Source organism: Pezoporus wallicus, unplaced genomic scaffold, assembly GCF_028554395.1.
Source record: "Pezoporus wallicus isolate ANWC-B61680 ecotype Strahan unplaced genomic scaffold, APGP_CSIRO_Pwel_v1 scaffold_11491, whole genome shotgun sequence".
Lineage (NCBI taxonomy): Eukaryota > Metazoa > Chordata > Aves > Psittaciformes > Psittacidae > Pezoporus > Pezoporus wallicus.
In genome coordinates, this window is record NW_026642649.1 from 9,071,814 (window position 1) to 9,093,197 (window position 21,384).

The 21,384-nt window shown below is 44.4% G+C and overlaps 1 protein-coding gene across 3 annotated transcripts in view; it reads left to right on the forward strand.

The window, feature by feature from the left end:
• Nucleotides 1-5,150: 5,150 nt before the first annotated feature.
• EGFR (epidermal growth factor receptor) overlaps nucleotides 5,151-21,384 on the forward strand; it is a 168,608-nt gene continuing 152,374 nt past the window's right edge. The window contains exon 1 of one of the 3 annotated variants that reach the window (XM_057431407.1): nucleotides 5,151-5,268. In XM_057431407.1, coding sequence (XP_057287390.1) covers nucleotides 5,181-5,268 — 88 coding nt within the window. In that variant the 5' untranslated portion in view covers nucleotides 5,151-5,180. Of the gene's footprint in view, nucleotides 5,269-18,415; nucleotides 18,767-21,384 lie in introns of those variants that run through there. The other 2 variants (XM_057431406.1, XM_057431408.1) reach the window with 2 other exon arrangements.

The window sequence follows — 21,384 nt, forward strand, 5'->3', positions numbered from 1 at the left end:
GCCACTTTCATATAGCCTATTAGAACCCCATGGCACCCGTACACTTCAGCAAATGTGGCCCACAATGTTTTGCTTGCAGGGGTGGCTGCAAGCAGAGTGACTGGTGCTTAGTTGTCCACCTGTTTTGCCTGCTAGCCATATTCTTTAGACATTGGGCTCTTCTGCCTGGAGCACACGATCGCTGTGGTCAGGGTGTACTCCAGGCTACTCCATGTTTGCGTAAGAGATGGGCTCTGCGAGGAGGCAGCCCGGCTTTTATTGGATTCCTTCTTCACATTCCTTTTCCCCTGGTCTCTAGGTAATAACTAGGAGGTTACAACCACCTAGGCAGTGAGTAGGTTAAGATGTAGAACTCCTAATTATAGTCACATTGGACTGAAAAATACTAGCTTTAATCCTTTGTGTGTGTGTATGTGTCTTCATTTTCCAGCATCTATAAAACCTTACTGCTGAAGTATTAAAATACAGCAGATGTTGGTCTAGTGTTCCTACAGACTTAAACCCATGCTTCCGTAACTGTTCCTCCTGGAGTGACAGACTGGGGAATGGTAAAGCTTTCTTGCATGTTTTACAAAAGCAGAAACCCTCAAGTGAGCCGTTTGAAGAGCGAGATGTATTCTCTGTTGAGATGTTTAGTGAGGAAAGCCTCTGTATGCAAAGGACCAGCCCGCTGCAGATGCCTGTGCTCTCCTGCAGTCATTCCATCTCTTGGAGTCTGTGGGCTTAGTATTCAATCTGATGTTGTTTGGAATGTTTGCTTGGATTTTGGCAAGTGTGTTTGCTAAATCCATCTCACCGGACTTCTTACGAATCGCTGCGTGTGGATTGTCTACTTGTTTTCTTTGTACCATGTTCACCATATGGTTTCTTCTTACAGTGCATTAAACAACTCAACTAGTTACCACATTTGTGCACAGGAATCTTTGAGCTTTATTTATCTAGGTACAAATACTAATCCATTAATTAAATGCATTTAAAGAAACCCAAAACGAACCAGGAAATTATTTTGTGCCAAGAAGGTGCAAGTATCAAAACTGTTGGTGAATTCGATCACGACCTTATTTTTTTCCTCAAAATCACAGACTCTTTATATTCCTGTAGAGAAAAAGTCAATAATATTTCCAGAGCATCTTTCATATTCCTAAGCACACTTAACTCTTGGAGGTCTTTCCCTCCTTATCTTTGCCTACATGCGACGTGATGTGTTCTCTTCATGCACTGTTCTCGTATGTACAGATTGAGTCATCCATTCAGGGAACCAGAAGCCACGTTCCCGCGCTGAGTCACACTGACCAAATACACAGTACGAGGCATCAAGAAATGCAGAGGAGCCTTTGCTTGAAACAGCTTTTGGAAATGGAACGTTTCTCAACCATTGCAAACATTTGTTGAGCAATTCTGAAAAATCTGTAAAATTCATTACTATCTTGAGGCTAGGAAAAGGAGTAGTTCCAAGGATAGATGTACGAATGAAACCTGATTTCCTATAAATTTCTGTTTCATTAAATAAATATGTAGGAATCCTGTAAGAGTTAAATCTAGTCAATTATTCTGGCCTTTGGTATTTGAAGAGGAGGAGTTCAGTGGAAATCTTTTTCGCTGCACAACATTTCTATCTCTTTGTGGGCAGTTTCAAGTATGTAACAAGACTGATTCTTCTCAGAAACCGGGTCAGAAGGACCTTTTATATTTGGTAACTGGGAGTCACCAAATGAGAAGCAGTGCCTGAAGGGTTAGTAGCAGCAGGGAGGAGATGCTGCTGGAGGAGAACCTTAGGAAGATCCCGTGATGTCTAACGTGTTGAAAGACAAAGCAATAAAGCAAGTTAGACAGTGATAAAGTTATTTGCCTGCATATGAAATAAACTTTACGTCTCCTATAAGTCTGCTTAGGATTGCATTACGTGATAAAGCAGCAGTTTTATTCAGGGTCAGATGCAATCCTGTAGCTTGCAGGGTAGCTTCCTGTTTGAATATACACAATGAGAAATTAGACTGATTTGTCTGGTTATGGAACAGCCAAAAGCATGCTGAGGTGCTTGAGTTCAGGCCTCGATTGTTGCTTGGGTGCGTTTGGTGTTGTTTTGATTTTACAGAACTGCTACAAACAGCTTCTGAATAACTTCTGAACTTGAGGCTTGCTTATGAGGTAGGATAGGTCCAAAGTTGCATGGTACTGCTTCTGTTCACAAACAGCCCTGTTCACATGGGACTGAACTCAGATCTGGGCAAAGACCAGGCAGACTGAGGAGCAAAGTATCGTATACCTCTTCCTTCTGGGATGCAGTAACATTCAGCTTATGACTCTAACCAGAACACTGCAGATGAAAGTAATTTGACGAATGTTGTTCAGTCTGTGCTAACTGGCTTGGCAAGGAGGATTTGAAACAACCAGCATCAGACTAGAGAGGAACCCTGCATGAAGTGTGGAAGAAGGGCTCAGTTCACAGAGAGCAGGAGTATCATTAGAGCTATTTCTTTTCAAGAAGAATAGTTTAACTTCAGTGTGCAGGCGATACAGCAAGCAATACATGAAACAAGACTCAGTTGTGTACCACATGTGAGCTGCTGTAAGACTTGAAGCTGTGAGATGTCTGTCAGACAGTGAAGGGGTTATTGCTTGGGTAAAGCTCTATCAGAGCTAGCTGCAGTGCCATGTACTCAGGATACAATATGCCTGTGAGATTTGTTTCTGATAAAACAATATTAATAACCTGATATCCTGTGGGAGGACTCGGCAAAAACTACGAAGCGTGGGCCCATCTGGAACAAACTATTTTCAGATTGCTTCTAAAATTGCACTTAAACTCAGGGAAATTGATATTCTCCATAAGTGGTTTTCCTTTTGTTTCCTTTCTCCTCCCAGGACTTTTCATTTCTGCTTTTCCAAACACAGCAATTTAAAACTACATGGAAGAAATGTGGCCACTCGCCGCTGCAGAGTGTGGAACAAGACACACTTCTGGAACCTGGCCACCAGCCGCACCGCATTTAGTCTAGTAAGGCTCCTGCTAATTGCATAAGGGCTTGAAAGGGGAGATAGCAGCTATGATAAATAAGTAAATAAAAATCCCATCTCTCTAGAAAGTGGGACAGTTTTCCCTTTTTCCCTGCTGTGGCTATAGACCCTTTCCTCTGACACTAGGGAATAGCTCACAGCATTGCTCACTCGGCAGCATCCTGGCAGCTGCCAGTTATCCCAAATGGCTCAGCATGCCCGGGAACATCCATGCTAGCCAGCATGGTGTGAAGAGGGCTCCCTGGCTGCCTATGCAGACCTGCACAGCTATTCCAGTGTGTACTCTGTGAATACCAGCAGTACCACCCAGACTCAGTTGGTAGCCTAAGGTTACCAGTACATTTCTGTGCATGGGAGCGTCTGCATTTTATGTATCGCTATGGCTCTGGGTGTGTATGTATTTGTTTGTGTGCTTGCCCCGTAATGATCCCATCTTGCATTTGTATTTTAAGATAGTTTATAAAGTGAGGGTAGATATCATTATCTAAAGGAAAATGAAGTGCAGGGTCAGAGGTTGTGCCCTTTGCTGAAGAATACAGAGCAAGTCATTGGCAGAGGTATGACCAGGACACCAGGTTTCTGACACAAAGGCTGCAGTCTCCACTAAGCCATGTTACATTTTCTTTCCTTGTCTGTGTAGGAAGCGTTATGAATTGCAGATTATCAACATGCTCTCATGCTGTTGTACTTCAGAAAGCCCTGTGGCGATAGAGAGAGGAAATTGTATTTCTTTACCTAAGGACCTTTGCCACTACTGCTACTACTGACAGCAAGACTTTAAGCTCAGCAATAATTTACATTAACTAAAGCCTGAACAGCAAATACCAGCTAACAAGAGCCCTCACGTGCATCCTTTAGCAAATGTTTGGCAGAGTGACTGGCCAAGTCCAACTGCATTCATTTCCAGTGACCAAAGCAGGTGGTCATGGACCCAATTATGACCTGGAATGCTAAATCAGAGTCCTGTGGATGACCCGATTTGACCATTAGTCCAGCCCTTTGCTTTGCTGTGGGTTTGTTTAGAATGAGCTCTATTTCTTGACATGATTAGCTTTGGTTAGCGTGGCAGAGCTTCCTGATGAGCAGGTTGTTGGCCATTCTCAGCTTTGGGTTTTTTCCTTCAGAATAGGTTTTTTTCTCCCAAATTTTTCAGTAGGACAAAAAATGTAGAAAGAATCACTTCTGGGAGTGACACATTTTGTCCATAAAATGTTTTCTGTAGGACCAATATTAAAAGACATGTAGAAATAAAAATCATTCTTAACCAATAATGAAGTGTTTCAAGTTCAAAATGCCTGAACAGACTGGAAAGGTTATTTTTGATTTTCTCTTTTTCTTGGACAAAACAATTTATGGAAGAACTGAAACTGTGCATTATCAGTGCAGCCTGTACTAAGCTTCTTGCAGAACGCTAACATTTGCATGACAATTGTGCCAACCTCCAAACTCGAGGAACAAACAAAATAGATCACTTTGCAAGAGACAAACGCTTTGCTTTGGTCTTTTTTTAGACTGCAAATCCCTTAGGGCAGGGATGGTCTTTATTTTATATCATCTATGGGACCAATACACTGCTGAAACTTAAGAAGTAATGGTTTGATTCACATCATAAAAATCAGCTTGTGCCCTCCTGTTGACACTTCTGCATAGGGCAGGAACTGAGCAGATATTCAGACTGGACGTTGTTTCATTTCGAGTGGAGTTAGTGAGATAATATGGTGTAGACTGCAGAATTTGCTCATTAAAATAACTTGGGTGTTTCTAGTTGTTTCTCAGCTCTTGTGATCACATTCTCGCATCTCATTGTAGATTGTGAACTGCAAGCCATATATGAAATTAAAGTAGTCAAAGAACCTTAGTGTATTTTTGTGATGTATTACATGAGTTAATTTCAACACTTATTACGTTTAGGCTGCATAGTCATTGAACCCAATTCTGTTCCAGCAAAAGTAACTAAGAGTTTGGTGGGGTTTTTCCCCATCTTTCTTTCTTTCAAGCTTGAAACAGACTCCGTTCCTTCTCATTACAACTCTGCCCACGCCTCAGATCAGTTACAAACATAATTCATGAGGCTATCATCTGATGAGTTTGATCTCTTCTTTTGTAGTGGTACCAGCAGACAGGATGGACCACTGGGCATACCCAGCAGTGCAGAGCAGAAAATGAGCTTTCTGTCTTGCTACACGCTCTGCTCTTCTGCAGCAAAGCAAGTCTTCAGAGATAAAATGCTGTCACCTTTCTACCTCTGTGGTAAGTTATTCTGAGGAATCTGCTGCCTGGGATAAAGAAAGGCCAGGCAGCAAGTGTTAATGGTTCTGAGTATCCTTGTCTTCTGTGACACACTGCTATGATCTGTGGAAACCATATGTGTGCCTATGGAGGCTGGTCTCTTTAGTGCTCTTCAAGATTGCAATGCCTCTGCACGTGGATGTACTTACGGATAGGTTTGATAAGCTCTGAGAGGAGCACATTCCTTAAATAACTTGTCAGCATCTTGTTACTGTGATTTGTTGGAAAATGAGATTAAGAGCTTGTTCTACAGTTGTGTAAATCAGCAGGGCTTTGTTAACCTGGGCAAGCTTGAAGGTAGACTGAAGTGCTGCCACTGCTTTCCTTATTTTGCTCTTTTGTTATGCAGTGTTTTCCTAATACCATGCATGCATTGTACAAAGCAGAGTTTTACATATTCAGGATTGCTAAGGTAGTGCTCCACATCAAGCACCAGATTCCAAAGCTTTTACTCATAGTAGGTTAAGTCCCTCCTCCATGAGTAATGCCTTGAGATCAGGGAAGCTCCTAGTGAAATGAAGTGTTACTTAACACGGGGTCAAGCTTTAGAGACTTTCCCCATAACATTAGGCACAAATATTGTCTCTTCCCCTCCTGTTCCTCTGGGCCAGTCCAATCCCACGTATACAGATCCCGGGTAGGTTTGTGTCATGTGGGAGTGATTTACACAGCCAACAGCCAGAGGCATGTGGGTGGCAGCCTGGTATCAGAGCCAAATCAGGGGAACTCAACCCAAATTCTCACCCACCTCTAATAGATATCCCAGGGATCTGGCAGTCCCTAGACCCCTGTCACTCAACAGGCATTTTCTATAGCTGGACAGAGTGTGTCTCACACTCCATGAGCTCAGGGAGAGAGCAGCTCCTGAGCTGACCCTGGGAAAGATCCTTCTCTGCTGTTCAAACCTAGCTCTGGTCGTGGCAGATGAGGGCTGCTCCCTCCCCAGAGGAAGAGCTGTTCTGTATATATAAACACCTGAAAAGCTGGGGATCAGTGCCTAAGGACTTCCACTTTTGCTTGCCAGTATTAATTCAGAAAGCAGTTGTACTGTGTCAAACTAAAATCAGTGCTTCCACGACACCTTTCTTTCCCTATCTCATCCAATCCCAATGGCTGCTGTGGTGTTAGATGTTCCCTGAGACCATGATTGCATTTGTGTCACTGTATTTAACAGCCCTCAGTGAATTTGAGCTCTTTATGTCTTCCTGACATATATCATGAGATCCTCCATCAATGAGCTCCACAGCAAAGCTAGGCACCGAGGAGAAAAGCAAAAATAAAGTGGTAAAATAACACTGCTGTCAAGTATGGGCTATGGGACCTGCAGGAGATGGCTGGCGACCTCTGCTCTTCTGGGCAAGTGTCAGCAGCACAAGTTTCCCAATGTCCTGGCCCTGTCCCCAACAAAACTGGTGCCTGGAGCAATGCTGGTGCTATTTGGGTGGGAGGTAGTTATGTGTATTAGACCCAGATTTATGAAGACATTGCAGTGTTTAATTCTTAACCTTAAAGAAAAGGTCTGTGCTGTGTTGAATATGAAGTCTGATCTGCCAGCTTTGAGTAGAGGCATATTGGTGAAACATTGGAAGAGAGCTTGCAGGACTTGTTCTACTTGTTCTGTGAATAAGGCAAGGCTTTCTATTTCCCAGACTGTCGTTCTGACAAATTCTACAAGCACTAAAGTAAACAAATGCCTTTCCTAGATAAATGCTGCTATTAAAAAAGCTCAGGCTGGATTTTAGTTTTAAAATGGAAAGAAAGCAAATACATCATTCCACACCGGTTACCAGCAGTGGTGAATTATTTGTCTGCTTTGGACCTGCCTATGGGCACACACGCAACCACTGTGCAGCAGAATCTGAGTTCATTGCCCTCCTTCACACTGAGCTCTGAGTAAGTGTAAGTGGGCTGCACATGATGGGTGAAAGGGGAAGGCTGAAGCAGCTAAACCAGCTGAAACCGTGGGGTTTGCTGCTCAAAGGCTCTGTTTCCCCCGCCCCATGCATGCAAACAGTGGCCTCCCCCAAGCTTTTACCCTGGTACTAATCCCTTCTAGAAAATGAAGTGTCAGATGTTCGTATTAATGTAGTGGTTAACTAGCCTGTGGTAACAGCTCTTTACTGGACTGGATAGATTGATACAGCTCCCATCACCACACCAGTAATTAAGCATAAACGGAGCAGTAATGCCAATGCTGTATCTCGTCGGCTTTGCCACCTTTCTAATTCAGGGATGAAGCTTTGCTTAAGAAACGGGAGTGCAGCTCTTCCCTCAAACAGCAAACACCCTCTTGGATATACCAAACCAAAATCATGGTGAAAGGTCAAGATTTTAATAATATTTAGCATTCCTAAAGCCTGCTCTGGCTGTAAAGCACCAAGTTGTTATTGAGTTGTTATTCTTGCAACTTTAGCTATTTGTGCTCCTGGTTATCCCCATTTTACAGAGGGAAGGCTGGGCTCAGATAGGCTCACGGCTTATGAAGCTCTAACTCCTGCTTCAGCATCTAATTTTTCAGGCCACGCAGAGGAATTTACTTCCTTTGGGAAAGATTTTTTAGCTTTTTGCACTCATCAGCTGCACAGGTCTCGCAGAAAGGCAGTGATGTGCTCCCATTGTGGTTTTGAGACTTTTTCATTGCAGTTCTTGTTTTAGCCTTGCTGCCTTCTCTATACTTGGATAAGCCTGGCATCCACGTATGGTCAATCTTCTTGTTCTGCATGAGCACTGCACATGAAACATGACCTTCTTGGTTTCCTTTCCCAAGGGAAGTCCATGTGAGGCAGCAGCCAACTCTGCAGGGAAGCCCTCTGACTTCTGTGTGGGCTTTTTCAAGTAGGTCTGGCTTCTGTTGTGCTTTATGTTAGCTTCGGGGGTGAGATGCAGAGATAAAAACAAAGGTCAGGATCAGATCTGTGAATGAGAAACATCAGGATCGTGGGGCGCATATGCCTCTCCCATTTTCCATAACAACTTTGGTAACCTTGGACCACACTGATGTCCTGATATAGTCTCTTTAAACTTAAAGCCTCGAGAGAGCATTCAGTGTGCTCCAGTTCAAATAAGGTGATGGAGCTGTGATCTCTACACCTGTCATTATTCCTGAGGCACTAGCAAAGATATCAAGGACACATTTCAACTGTTCCAAGTCAGGCAATCGCAGCTTCTTGCCAACTCCTGAGTTTTTAGCCTGGAAGCAAGATTCATGCAGTCACTCCGCCTATAACTCCCTGTCCCTATTAATTAATTTTAACCATATTCCATGGAAAAGCAAGGACATTGTGAAACCTGGTGGTAGGCAGAGATGAGAGGCTGCAGCCTCAGCAGCTCTGTCGCCATCAGCCCACATGGCCAATTAACATGTATACATCTCCATACTGGCTGCCTCTGATCCTGCTGGCGTTGGAGGGCACAAGAAGGTATTGCAGATGACAGGCAGCAAAGGGAGAGCACAAAATCATTTGAAGAGAAACAGTCTCCTGTAGTTCCACTGCTGAGAGGCCCAGCCATTTGTTTTCATTCTGCTGCAACCATATAGAAAACAGGCAAGATTTTAAGGCACTCATCCATTTGCAGACTTGTCTGCAATTCCCACAAGACCCTTGCCTCAAATGAATAGATTGAACAAGGCATATAATGAAAAAGCACTCAGTCACCCAAATAAACCAGAAAAGCCAAGTATCAGTTTGCATTAGCTAGTGCTCGCTGGGTGAACGAAGGCTAGGCAATGTAGCATGAATACACGAAGGAAGAACATTACTGAAGTTTAAACCGATAAAACCTTGAGGAAGCTTGAGTCACTGGTGATAAATTTCTGTCTTCAGAGAAAATTAGTTTTAAAGAAAAAGGAGCTGGTTTAAAATACATGTAAAGTATCAAGTTGCATGTATTTATGCCGAAGTCACTTTCCCACTCCCACAGACTGGGAATAGAAACTGTGGTCCTCAGTTGCCTCTTTGAAAACTGCAGCATCAGTTCTTTTACAATCAAATAAGCAGTGAGGTCAGGAAGGAAGCAGGTCTGGAGAAGTTTATGCTCTTGTGCTGGGTCTCATTTTTTTAAATGAGTTGGGTTTCTAGTTCTGCAGAAGTGGCTGGGAAAGGAAGTAATGCATAAAATCAAATGATGAGGAGCTTGTACTTTGGGGAGCTGCTTTTGAAGATGGGGTGATGGAGAATGTGAAGTAGCCTACCTAATCTGACCCATTTTAGAAGAAAAAAAAATGACAAGACACACTTTATTCTCATATATCCCTCTCATTATATCCCTGAGCTATTTTATGGTATACTTTCCATTACACCAGGATATTGTGTTCTTACCAGTAGTGAAGGCTATCACATGCTGATAGCTGGGGGGTCTGATGGAGGTGGGAGTGTGCGTATGGAATTGGTTAGAGGTTCTCATCCTCTCAGTGGCAAGTCACATGGGGATTTTAAGGTCTGAACCTGAGTTTGGAGAAGAGGAAGCTGTGGAGACAGCTATATCTTAATTACCTCTGGAAGGTTTACTGAAATGCTTGGAGAATTGCTCATCCATCTGCACAGAAAGGGAGTACTGCCATCAAAGCTTCTGGGAGATCAAGAAGCAAATACCAGGGACTAGAGATAAAACAGATATCTTGAGGTGTGCTGGGGATCATGTTATGCATAGGAAGGAAGAAAAAGCTCAAGAGCATTTAGGTGACCCCTCTCAACCCCTTTTTGTAGCTGTGTTTTGACAGCACATAAAATGTGATGCCAGCCCTTGATTATTTAGTTTGTGGATGAAGTAACTTTCCCTTGATCCAGTAGGAGCACCCGATTCTGTTCCTTGCAGGTCTTATGTATGTTTTGTACTATCCATGGTTTTACTTCATCTAGGTTATCTTGCAGTATCACTGGGAAGTGCTTGGCATTCTCGTCCCACTGCCACTTTCATATCAAGTGGTTTTCTGGGTAACCCGTTAAAGACTGGGTTTGTTTATGTTCTGGGTTTGGGGTCAGCGCAGTCTGGAAACCTCAAAAACTGAAGCTGGGATCCAGGTCCCATCTTGCCTTCCAAAGATTAAAACTTCCTAAGAATTCAAACATTTTATTGTTGTTTCTTTCTTCTAGGAACAGCAGATTGCGGTCAGGGGTATTGGCAAAGAGAAAGGGAAATAAGGAAGAGTGTAAACAAAACCCATCTGTGAAAGCATGTTGGTATGGATCACAAGTATGGTTTTGAAGGTGATCCTCTTTGTGCCATGGTCCTGGGGTACATAACCTGTGTTTCTTCCAGATGGAGCTAAACTGATAGGTGTGTTCCAGGGCCATACATACCACACCTTAACCAGTAATGGACATTCAGTCCATAGGATCACAAGGGAGGCAGTCTGAATTAAAATGCCTAGAGACACAGGCAGTGAGGATGTCAGGGCCTCTGTACTGGCTGCTTTGCTTTACAGATCCAGTCCTCCATTATGACATTACTTGCCCAACTCTCGGAGTTCAATATGGTACATTGCTACATCAGCCAAAGTGCCATAGGGCCTTCCTCAGGAGCATTTACATTGGCTCCTCCTCATTAGAAAATCAAGATGCCATTGCTGGGAAGTGAGGCACTGCATGACCTCTCTGGTCTCCAGAACCTGTTCTTCTGCTCAGTCATATTTGATCGGTGTCCAACATGCTGAAGAAAACATCTACTTGAGAAGAATTTTGGAAGTTAGAGATACGATAAAGGGAAAAAGGCTTTCTGGCCATGCCCTGTGGGATTTGTTTAAGCACATTTGCAGTATCTCTGGGGTATAGGTTAGATTAATCGTATTGAATTGCCCAGCTTTTGCCACATACTTCTTTTAGCTATGCAGTGCTGAATAAAATGTGATAGTTTTTTTAAGCATTATGACTTATTTTGCTTTAAATAAAAACAACCATCTACTCTGTGGTTAAAATGCTTTGGGGACACAACCTCAAAGTACGTGACAGAAAATTCCTTTTCCCATTTTTGTTAATGACAACTTTGCTATCGCCCAAGTTTTCATGTGGCAAGTGCAGGTTAATGATTTCAATGGCATATCTCTGGAGTCATAGAGAAGCAACAAGTAATAAGGTGTTTATAATCATTAGGGTTATACTTTGAGACTTTATTGTCTTAAAGGGCTGGGAGAAAAGAACTGATGATTGTCTTGCCTTTTTTTTTCTTTGCTAGAAAGGAAAATCTGCCTACTGAGATACTCTGGTTATTGAACGTGCACATGCTGATGTGAGTTAGAAACAGAACTGCTTACTTCAAGATATTGGGAAACAGGTATGATCATGTCCATATTGGTCACTTATTCAGGCGGTGTTCCCTGCACATGTGCTAGATCATCCATGCTATTCATTATACCAACAGTCTGAGGCAAGGCTGGCTAGTATTCTCCCAAACATGGTTTGAGAGGTAGCAGAGGCCAAGGATTGCTTGTGATAGGTAGTTTGGATATAACCACACCAATCTGGAGGCTGACTTAGAGTTCATCATGTTGATGGACACAGGCTATTCTGTGGCAATTCATTTACATGCTGAGGAATGGTCCTGAAAGTGTTGAATTTGCTTATATAGACACCTTCTGTGTGTCTTTGTTTTAATTTGAGTATCACATAGGAATTCATGTGGAAAAGTGAGTTAAGGCAGAGTTATCTCCATAATGCAAAATAAGGAGTGGATATAAGGGAAGGCTGACTACTTTTACGTTTGATAGTCCAAATAAGGACTGGTAGCTGCAGTTGTTTAGGAGAATTGTGGTGTTGCAATCTCTTATCATTTCTATCTGTGTCCGCTTTGGATGCAAGCAGCAGGAGATGGCTGAATCTGAAGAAACCCCCTTAGCCGCACCCTTGATGCAACGCACATTCTTTGTGCATTGACTCAGGGCTATCAGCTTTCCTCACTCTCTCTTTGCCATAGATTTCACAGCTCTACAGACACCTAAGGAGACAGTATCTTGGACCACTACTTGCTGTATTTGCACATTGTACCCAACCCCAGGTGGGAGCTGTGGTAGACCAAAGGACTTTACTTAGGAAAGGATGGGGCAGAATGAGCACAACAAGCCCTAGCCAACCATCATACCTGAGGTTGGCTTCATGGCGCTTTCCCTAAGGCAAAGTTCAGGACACAGGCTTGTGCTTTGCTGTCCCTCTGTGTCACTGTAGACATATATGGGCTATGACAGCCTATGCAGTGGGTCAGTTAGGTGAGCAAAGGTATAAAGCTCCTTCACTTGGGCAGTGAGAGTAATGCAATTAGTTATCAGTGTTTGTGTTCATAATCAGGCACCTACCATTACTAGTCACCCGTCTTGAATATTTATACTGTCTGATCTGGTGATGTTAGCTCTGCTACTACTGACACCTGATTTATTGACAGCATGTTCAACTTATATTTGCTGCAGTCATATAGATGTATGATTTCTGGCTGAGCAAAAGGGTATATGTAATATCAGTGCAAGTCACCCTAGCAAAGTACAGAAATAAGGCAGAAGCTTGTTTCTATGTAGGAAAATACTGCAGTGTTTAGCAACAAAGATTTTGACTATAACTTAACTCATTCCATCACAGTATCAGTTCTTATGTCTTTAACCATATGAACTGTAAAACTTACTTAGGTAAGAACACAGAAGAACAAGCCTAGCTTTAGCATTTGTTAAAGACAAGCCACAGTAGTACCTACATGATGATACAACACCAAAGCAATGAATGCTTTTAAGCAGGAAATGCATTCTACCCTTTGAAATTAACTATTAGACAGCATATTCCCCAACAGTTGAGTAGGAATTTTGCAAGAGGGGAAATAATAACTATAGGGGAATTAAAACTGCATACTTTTGTCAATATAGTATAGTTATTCCCATGACACCCTAATAACTCTGTTCAGTTTGTTATGAATTGTAATTTTAGAGAAGAGATTCAGAGCAGTCAGAGAAGAGATTCAGAGCAGCCCTGTGGAGAAGGACTTGGGGGTGTTGGGTGATGAGAAAATGAACATGAGTCGGCTTCAGTGTGCGCTTGCAGCCCAGAAAGCCAACCGTATCCTGGGCTGCATCAAAAGGAGCGTGACCAGCAGGTCGAAGGAGGTGATCCTGCCCCTCTACTCTGCTCTTGTGAGACCTCACCTGGAGTATTGTGTGCAGTTCTGGTGTCCTCAGCATAAAAAGGACATGGAACTGTTGGAACAAGTCCAGAGGAGGCCACGAGGATGATCAGGGGACTGGAGCACCTCCCGTATGAAGACAGGCTGAGAAAGTTGGGGCTGTTCAGCCTGGAGAAGAGAAGGCTGCGTGGAGACCTCATAGCAGCCTTCCAGTATCTGAAGGGGGCCTATAGGGATGCTGGGGAAGGACTCTTCATTAGGGACTATAGTGACAGGACAAGGGGTAACGGGTTAAAACTTGAACAGGGGAAGTTCAGGTCAGATATAAGGAGGAAATTCTTTCCTGTTAGGGTGGTGAGGCACTGGAATGGGTTGCCCAGGGAAGTTGTGAATGCTTCATCCCTGACAGTGTTCAAGGCCAGGTTGGACAAAGCCTTGGGTGGCATGGTTTAGTGTGAGGTGTCCCCGTCCATGGCAGGGGGGTTGGAACTAGATGATCTTAAGGTCCTTTCCAACCCTAACTATTCTATGATTCTATGATTTTATCTTCAACACTGAAAGAATTTGCTATACCCCTTTTTTTTTTTTTTTTTTTATTTCTTGCAATTATTTTAGATGTTAAACAAAATACAACAGCAATTTATCTTCTGCTTTATACTGGACAAAAATTGGGGGTCTTTCCAAAGAGAAGCCATAATTGAAAGGGTAGCTTGCACTTTATCCCATGCAATGGGTGGCAGTAAGATCTTTCGGTACAAAACCCCACTACAGCCACGCAGGTTGTATTTATGTGTTCGTTGCCTACCTTCATTAGCAAATAAACTGATGCTGCAAATCTCCCTGTCAGAGTATAAAACATTTTAAAAGTCTCTTTCTGAGTTAAGCAAAGCTTTCCTGGAAAACACGACATTGAACTTGGTGACCGAGATGATAGATAAAACCTGGACATGAAAACAGATAAAGAACGTGTAGGAACACTCCTGAGAGAATGCTGTGGTCATGTGCTGAAATATTGACTCTGCAATTTACTGTAATTAGGGTTTGATTCCAGTACCCATGTGTGCGGTGGTCTTGTCCTTTCTAAACGCTGTTATACAAACAAAAAGACAGTGGTAAGAGAAGGGAGAGAGAACCTGCGTAAAACTACATACATCAGGGACTCTCTCTAGAAACAGCATGATCCACGGAGGTTTAAGTACAATGTTTAGAATAAGCAGCTCTTGAGTGATAACCCTTGCTCTGACACTAACACTCTGCCAAAGGCAAATTATTTTACATCTGAAAGTGGAAATGATAGCTACTAACCTGCTTTACAGGAGATTTGTGAAGATAAATTAGTTAATGTTTGTGCAATGTTTTCAACATGCAGTGCCATAAAGCTCCACAAATTATTACCTTGGCCCTTGCTTTAAAACCTCAGTGAGGAGTCATAGAATACAAACTACAATGCAAACTACAATGTCCACAATTTCAAACACCATGCAAATGAAATCTGAGCAAGCTGGATTTTAAACCCCCGCTAATTCAGTTCTACTTCATTTCTTCTCTTCCAGTAAAAAGCCTGCCCTTTAAAATCACTTTTGCAACATGCAGAGAAGAGCTGCATTGCCATCAAGGAACAGTTGCTGATGAATTTTTCTGGAGGGGCAAATGCTGCCCCACTTCATGGTAGATAATGAAAACCAATGCATTTTTTTGTTTCATTCAAAGAGAGGACCCAGCAGCAGGGATTTCTTTACTCTTGGAAGGATTTTGAGACTCTGTTCTGATTTAAAGGAAAGTGGAAGAGAGAAGTGAATTTATCTTGCTCTTTCTACTGCTAGGGAAATCAATTATTCATCCTCTTATAGTTACTCCTCTCTACATGTGGCAAATTTCTGAGCTCGGTCATGCCGCACCACAAGTGGTGGTGAGCAATTGCAGGTCAGCTCTGCAATCCAGCACTGTATTCATAGGAAGGAACTAACAGCTTACATGGACTTTACTTCATAAGGCCAGCATGTTTATGCTTAATATATTGAAGACTGGAGCTATAAACATACTATAAAGCACGTGAGTCAAAAAGAAGCTGAGGCAAGATGCTGAATTTAGGGTGATATTCTCACGATGAAATATCAGCTTAAAAAGCGGTGGTGAAAAGGTTGGCCTTTGTCCCATGACCTTTGATCCATGCACACATGCAGCTGGTAATAAAGGTTTTGCAATATGAATATTGCATGCCCTTGGCAAAATTCGTGTAGCTACATTAGCTTCAAAGGAGTTACACCAAAGGCAGTCACTGGGTATGTGACCAGTTGTTCAGGGGAGATGTCATGTTTGAATTCAAGCTGTTTGAGAAATTGTCCAGTTGTGTAAAGAAGCGTGAAAGCCCTGCCTGTGTTCATAAGCATCTCAAACCTCAGCCGTAGAGTCTCCTTATGTATCTCATGACCTGGGCAGGACCTGGCCACAAAAATAACATGTTTGTGCTCACTAAAGTGGGAGGATGGAATTCACCACAGCCCCTTCAGCTGCACCACACTGAACTGCCAGCAGCAGGTGACGGTCTCCTGTTGTGGCTATCTGCAGTGTGGGAAAGAAAATGTAAAGGGGAATTTGCCTAGTCTTCCTTTGTCAGGAATGAAGGAGAAGTTTAGTTAGGATCAAATGCTTGGGTTTAAGTGCATTCGTGTAAGGGCAATGTGTGATGGGAGGTGAAGCGGGTCTGAAATGTTCCTGTGCACAAAGCAGGTAGAGTCACAACTGCACAAAAACTTCTGCAAAGCAAGTATTTGTTCTTTAGCATGTTAGGACAAGACTTGGGCAAGTTTCTGCACTGAGTTCATATGCGAAGGATGTTTTCTTCTTCTTACCTATGTTTTGTCTGGTTTTCAGTTGTCATTTTGAATCCTTTCTTTTTTGAGATTTAAAAAATTCCATTGCCTTCCACAGTGGTAGCTTGATGCTCTCAGCATGTCTGTCTAGAGGTACATAGCTTTATTTAGTATTGATCTACAGGGCTGATTTGAGGTTCATTTCTTGGTTGTGTTAATTGTGCTTCCCTGGCAGTGTTCAAGACCAGGTTGGACGGGGCTTGGAACAATGTGGTCTAATGGAAGGTGTCCCTGTCTGTGGCAGGCGGTTGGAACCAGATAAGCTTTAAAGTCCCTTCCAACCAAAACCATTGTGTGGTTCTATGGTTCTTTTCTATAGTGCAAGCTGCAGTCATTAGTGTGCTCTGAGGATGATTTGCAAATCTTCCATCCCTAGAAGGTGATCCTTTTTTCCTGGCCCTCTTGTTTTTAAAGATCCTCCTATTTGTCTAAATGAAGGAAAATGAATCATATGCACATGATGATTATGAAGTTGCACTGCGTGAGCATCTTTGAAGCAAATTGCATTAATATTCTATCATAAACAGGTTCTCCCCTTAATTACAGCCACAAACCCAATTGTATGAGTAGAGTTCCTTGGCCATTACTGATGTCTGAGTTTACTTCAAAGTATATCTTTCACATTATTTACAAAATATAATCAAACCAGAATGTCAGCTACAACATACTAAAGCTGACTTGTAAGGTAATTCATCTTAATAAATTATTACAGGGCATGGTGGGAAGATACATGGCTAAAGATGTGTGGTCAGGCTTTGTGCTAAGGTAAGTAAATGGGATGGTTCTTTGCCTCGTTTACGACAGTGACTAGTTGACTTACCAGAACAAGATTATACAGAGGAAGTTGACTGATAGGAGACAAGTGATGCATCTCTCAGAGGAACATGCATCACAGCTGAAAGTCAAGATACACTCAGTGGTTGTTTTGCAATCTATTGTCTTCCAGCACCTTGTGATAGACACAGGCATTCAGCACTGATCTCTCAAACGTCATGTCATGACTTCGGTTCTGGAGTTGCCAATTAATCGTAACAGTTCTAAGGCTTCATATCCTATTGAGTAGATATAACCCAAGTCCTCACAAAACCTTTATGCAGAAATTACCACCAGTGTTTAACAAGTTTGAGTGTTGAATCATGATTTACTTGGAGAAATCCCAGCCCAGACAAGTGGCACTTAAATGTCGTATTTACATGCCTGAGTGACAGGACAGAGCTTCCTCCCACTTTCCGGGGAGGGAGAGGGGAGAAGCTCGTAAGCATAAGTATATTTTATTGAATAGCTTGGGTCTGCCTTTCTGTGCAAAAGATGTTTGGGGAGAAGGAGCACTATGCATGGTGCTTAACGTCCATGGATGTCCCTGGAGCCCCTCAACACCACTTGTATTGCTGCGTGTTTAGTAAGCAACTTGCTCCGTGGAGCAAGGAGCTCTTTCCCCCTGCCGGTGCAGAGCAATAGGAGCGGCTGCGCAGATAGGGACCTGGTTATCCTTGTGCTAACGCGCGCATACAGACTGCAGTTTTATTCCACACACACGTACCTGGCCTCGCCAGCACAGGGCTTAAAGTGCCCAGAGCGAGAACAGGGCTGTTGGCAGAGAAGCGAAGCGGGCTCTGCTGATTTCTGGGGAGCAGAATCGGATTTAACCTCCGGAGCTGCTCCCCTACAAAATGCCCAGTCCTTCCTCGCCCGCACTCCTCTGGCGGCGGGGTGGCTGCAAGGACGCTGGGGAGCAGGACGGGGTCGATGTGCCTTCTGCCGGGGGGAAAAGCTGTGCCAGGGTCACGTTGCTTTTTGCGAGCAGCGGCACAAATGCGAACTCATGCCTTTGGCAGCGGTAAGGAAACGGGACATCCTCCCGCCCCAACAGGAGCAAAGAGGGACGACTGAACTACCTTCCACCCCACTCATCCCTCCTCTCATCCCATATCCCGGGACAGGTGGCGAGCCCGCCCCTTCCCCACCGGTTCCTCCTCCCCTCTTCTCCTTGCTCCCTCCCCATTTTTCTCCTCCTCGGCGTCCCCAGAGGGAGCCCCTGCTCTCCGCGGCTAGGAGGAGAGCGCAGCCGGGCGCGCCCCGTCCCGCAGCCGGCTCCAGCCGCTCCGCAAGCCCCTGCACACCCGCCGCCGCCTGCAAGCAGGAGGAGAAAGGCAGCCAGCAAAGCGAGCAGCCCGCAGCGGGGCACGCACGTGTGCGAGCAGCCTTTCGACGGCCACCCTCCAGCATGCTGCGCGGAGCTGCGCGGGGCAGCGCGGCGGGGAGGAGCTGACTGCGGCCGCGGGAGAAGAGCGGAGCAGCAGAGCGGAGGAGCGGCTCCGCGGAAACCGCCGTTTGTCCGTCCCGTCCGGCCTCCCCCCGACACACACCCCTCCGAGGAAGCCGGCGGTCCCGCAGCATGGGCGGCCGCAGCCCCCTCGCTGCCGCCGGGGCCGCTGTCCTGGTGCTGCTACTGGGGCGCTTCACTCTCTGCTTCGCCGTGGAGGAAAAGAAAGGTAAGGGAGGGATAAGGGGGGGGGGATGAGGGGTCCCGCTGCCGCTTTGCCGGCTGCGCCCCGGGAGACTGCGGGAGCCGAGGTGCGGGCGGCCTCCCGTGGGGAGCGGCGGAGGGAAAGTCCCAACTTCTTTCCTTAATTAAAAAAGAGAGGAGACGGCGGGGGGAATAAACCTATAGCAGCGATCACGCAGCTCCGACTTCCTGATTCTAGGCTTATTTTCTTTTGTGGGGGTGGAGGAAATAAAAGGGAATAAGTCTTGGCACATCTCCTCGGTTGTGCTTCTCTCCTTTCGTGTTTCTTCCCCGCCACCTCCATCTCTTCTGTCCGAGTGTTCCCCGGCCGGGCAGCGGGCTCAGCCCCGCCGCGGGGCTTCGGGAGCGGTGCGGAGCGGGCGGTGGGGCTGAGCCCCCGAGTAAGCGCCGCTGCGGTAACTCCCGCCTGTGGCTCTGACGGGGACACGTCCGCTTGTGCTGTAGTAAGAAAATAGATGTGTGTTTTCACCTTTTATGTGTGCACCTGGGAAGGGAAAGAGAGCACGATTCCCGCGGGTCCTGGCTCCCTCCTTATTAAAGAGGAGCGTTTATCCCTGTCTGACCCATGCGAAGCAGCCGCCGGCGCTCTTCCCCCGGCACTGACCGCGGTGCGTGGGAACGGCCGGCTCCCGGGGTCCGGTGGGTCGGTACCGGTTTTTGCTTTGAGAAACCGGTTTAAAGGGTGAGAAAACGTTTCTGTCTGTTCAGATCCATCGCTTTTCCTCTGTGTGTGGTGCTCTCTTTTGTGAGTTTGGAGAGCAGGCCCCGGCTGCTGCTGTTCCAGGCTGAGTGCAGTCCTCTTTACCTTGGACATCTGCCAGCCAGGAAAAAATGCAGATTTGGGTGGTTTGGGGTTTTTTGTTATTATTATTTTTTTCTTTCTTTTTAAAGAAAAAGCGGGAGAAGAGAGTTAATAGTTTTTAGAAGGGCTGATGCATGGCTTAAAGTAACTGGGTTAGTCTTTTCGTGACAGCAGACAGTAAAACCGCCCTGAAAGGGAGAAACACCCTGTCCAAAAGAACTAGTTGCACAACCTCTGAAAAGTGGAGAGATTCTCTTGTTCCAGAAATCAAGTTCATACCTGCTGTTGATGTAACATGGCCAGTTTTCCTTTCCCGGTTTTCTTTCTCCTCCCTCCTTCCCCCTCCTCACCTTTTGAAATAGATAAGCAAGGCGACTCCATCCGTGTGCTTGTGTTAAAAGCCTTCTGAGTTGCAGTCTCAGGTGCACGTATCCCGTAGAAGACAGAAAATGTCAGGAGAAATACCCTGTTTATAGTGTTTAATTCTGTCTCTTGTAAAGTGAGGAGGGTGCCAGCTATTTGAGGATTACTAAATAATCAGCAGCTTAGTGATAAAACCCAACAGAGGTTATTCCCAGTATGTTGTGTCAGCAAGTAACTGTTCCTCTGAGGAGAGCAGGAGGCTCAGTGGCAGTTGTGAAGGCAGAAGTGTTTCTTCTGGAAGCATTAATCGATTGATTGGTCTTCATTGGTTTCTACCCACACTTCAGGATAAACAAGAAAATAAGAGGTACAAAATAAAGTGTCATTTGGGAACTGTGAGATACTGGTTTGAAGCAACAGGTATTAGAGCATCAGTATGTGTTGAGGACCTGCCTCCTTGGTCAAGTGATACGACCTAGCAGCAGAATCCAGAGTAATTCTGGAAGTAAAGGTGCTGTAACAAATACATGCAACACTGTTGAGTTTTAAGACTACATTCTGTGCGGTTCAAAAGTTCAAGTCACAGATGAAATTGCACTTTTAAAACCTTCAACCTGACTTGCTCTATTACCACGAAAAGCAGGTATCACCAAAAAGCCCCTGTAGCTGGGCAAAAGTTTTTGTCAGAATGAACTCATAAAGTCAGATCAACATAATGTTTGAATGGAAATTTAAATACAATTGTGTCTTTTCCCCAAATTTTAGAATGAGTTCTGTGAATATAGATGAGAGAAAACTGGTTTAGTTATAACACTGTAGGCATTAAGATACAAAAAAAGCCCTTAATTATTGTGTATTCTGGAACCAAATGTCAGTGCTGGAGACTGAAGTATGCTCACAGGATAGATACCTGCCTCTCTGTCTATCTCCCTGCTCTGATGTTGACCCACATTAACCACAGTGGAACTAATCCAGGTTTCCATTAATGTACCCTGGTTGGTCTGCTCAGCGGTACCTGAGATAAATACCTGTGACAGCCGGTGTGCCACTTGTGCAAGGGGTGTTTGACCCATGTCAGTGCTTTTCGTGCAAACTGCTTTGCATTCCTATGTATTGGGTTTATATTGCTAGTTTTGATACATAGCTGCGGCTGTTGTGGGATGGCAATGTGCTGCTCTGTACTGCTTGGTAGCTGCAAAAGTTGGCTGCGATGGTCTTCTGTACCTGGTGTCTTACATTGCTCTCTGAAAAACAAAGGAAACACAGTTCCTTAGGGATGTTACATTCATTTTCAAGTGAAATGTTAAAGCTCCGTCGAGTGTCCTGTGCAGTGTTTACATGGGGGCTCTGTGTGTATTGCTATGATGTACTTCTGCCCTTTACATTGTTTTGTAGTTTCTGTGCTGTGTATGATTCCA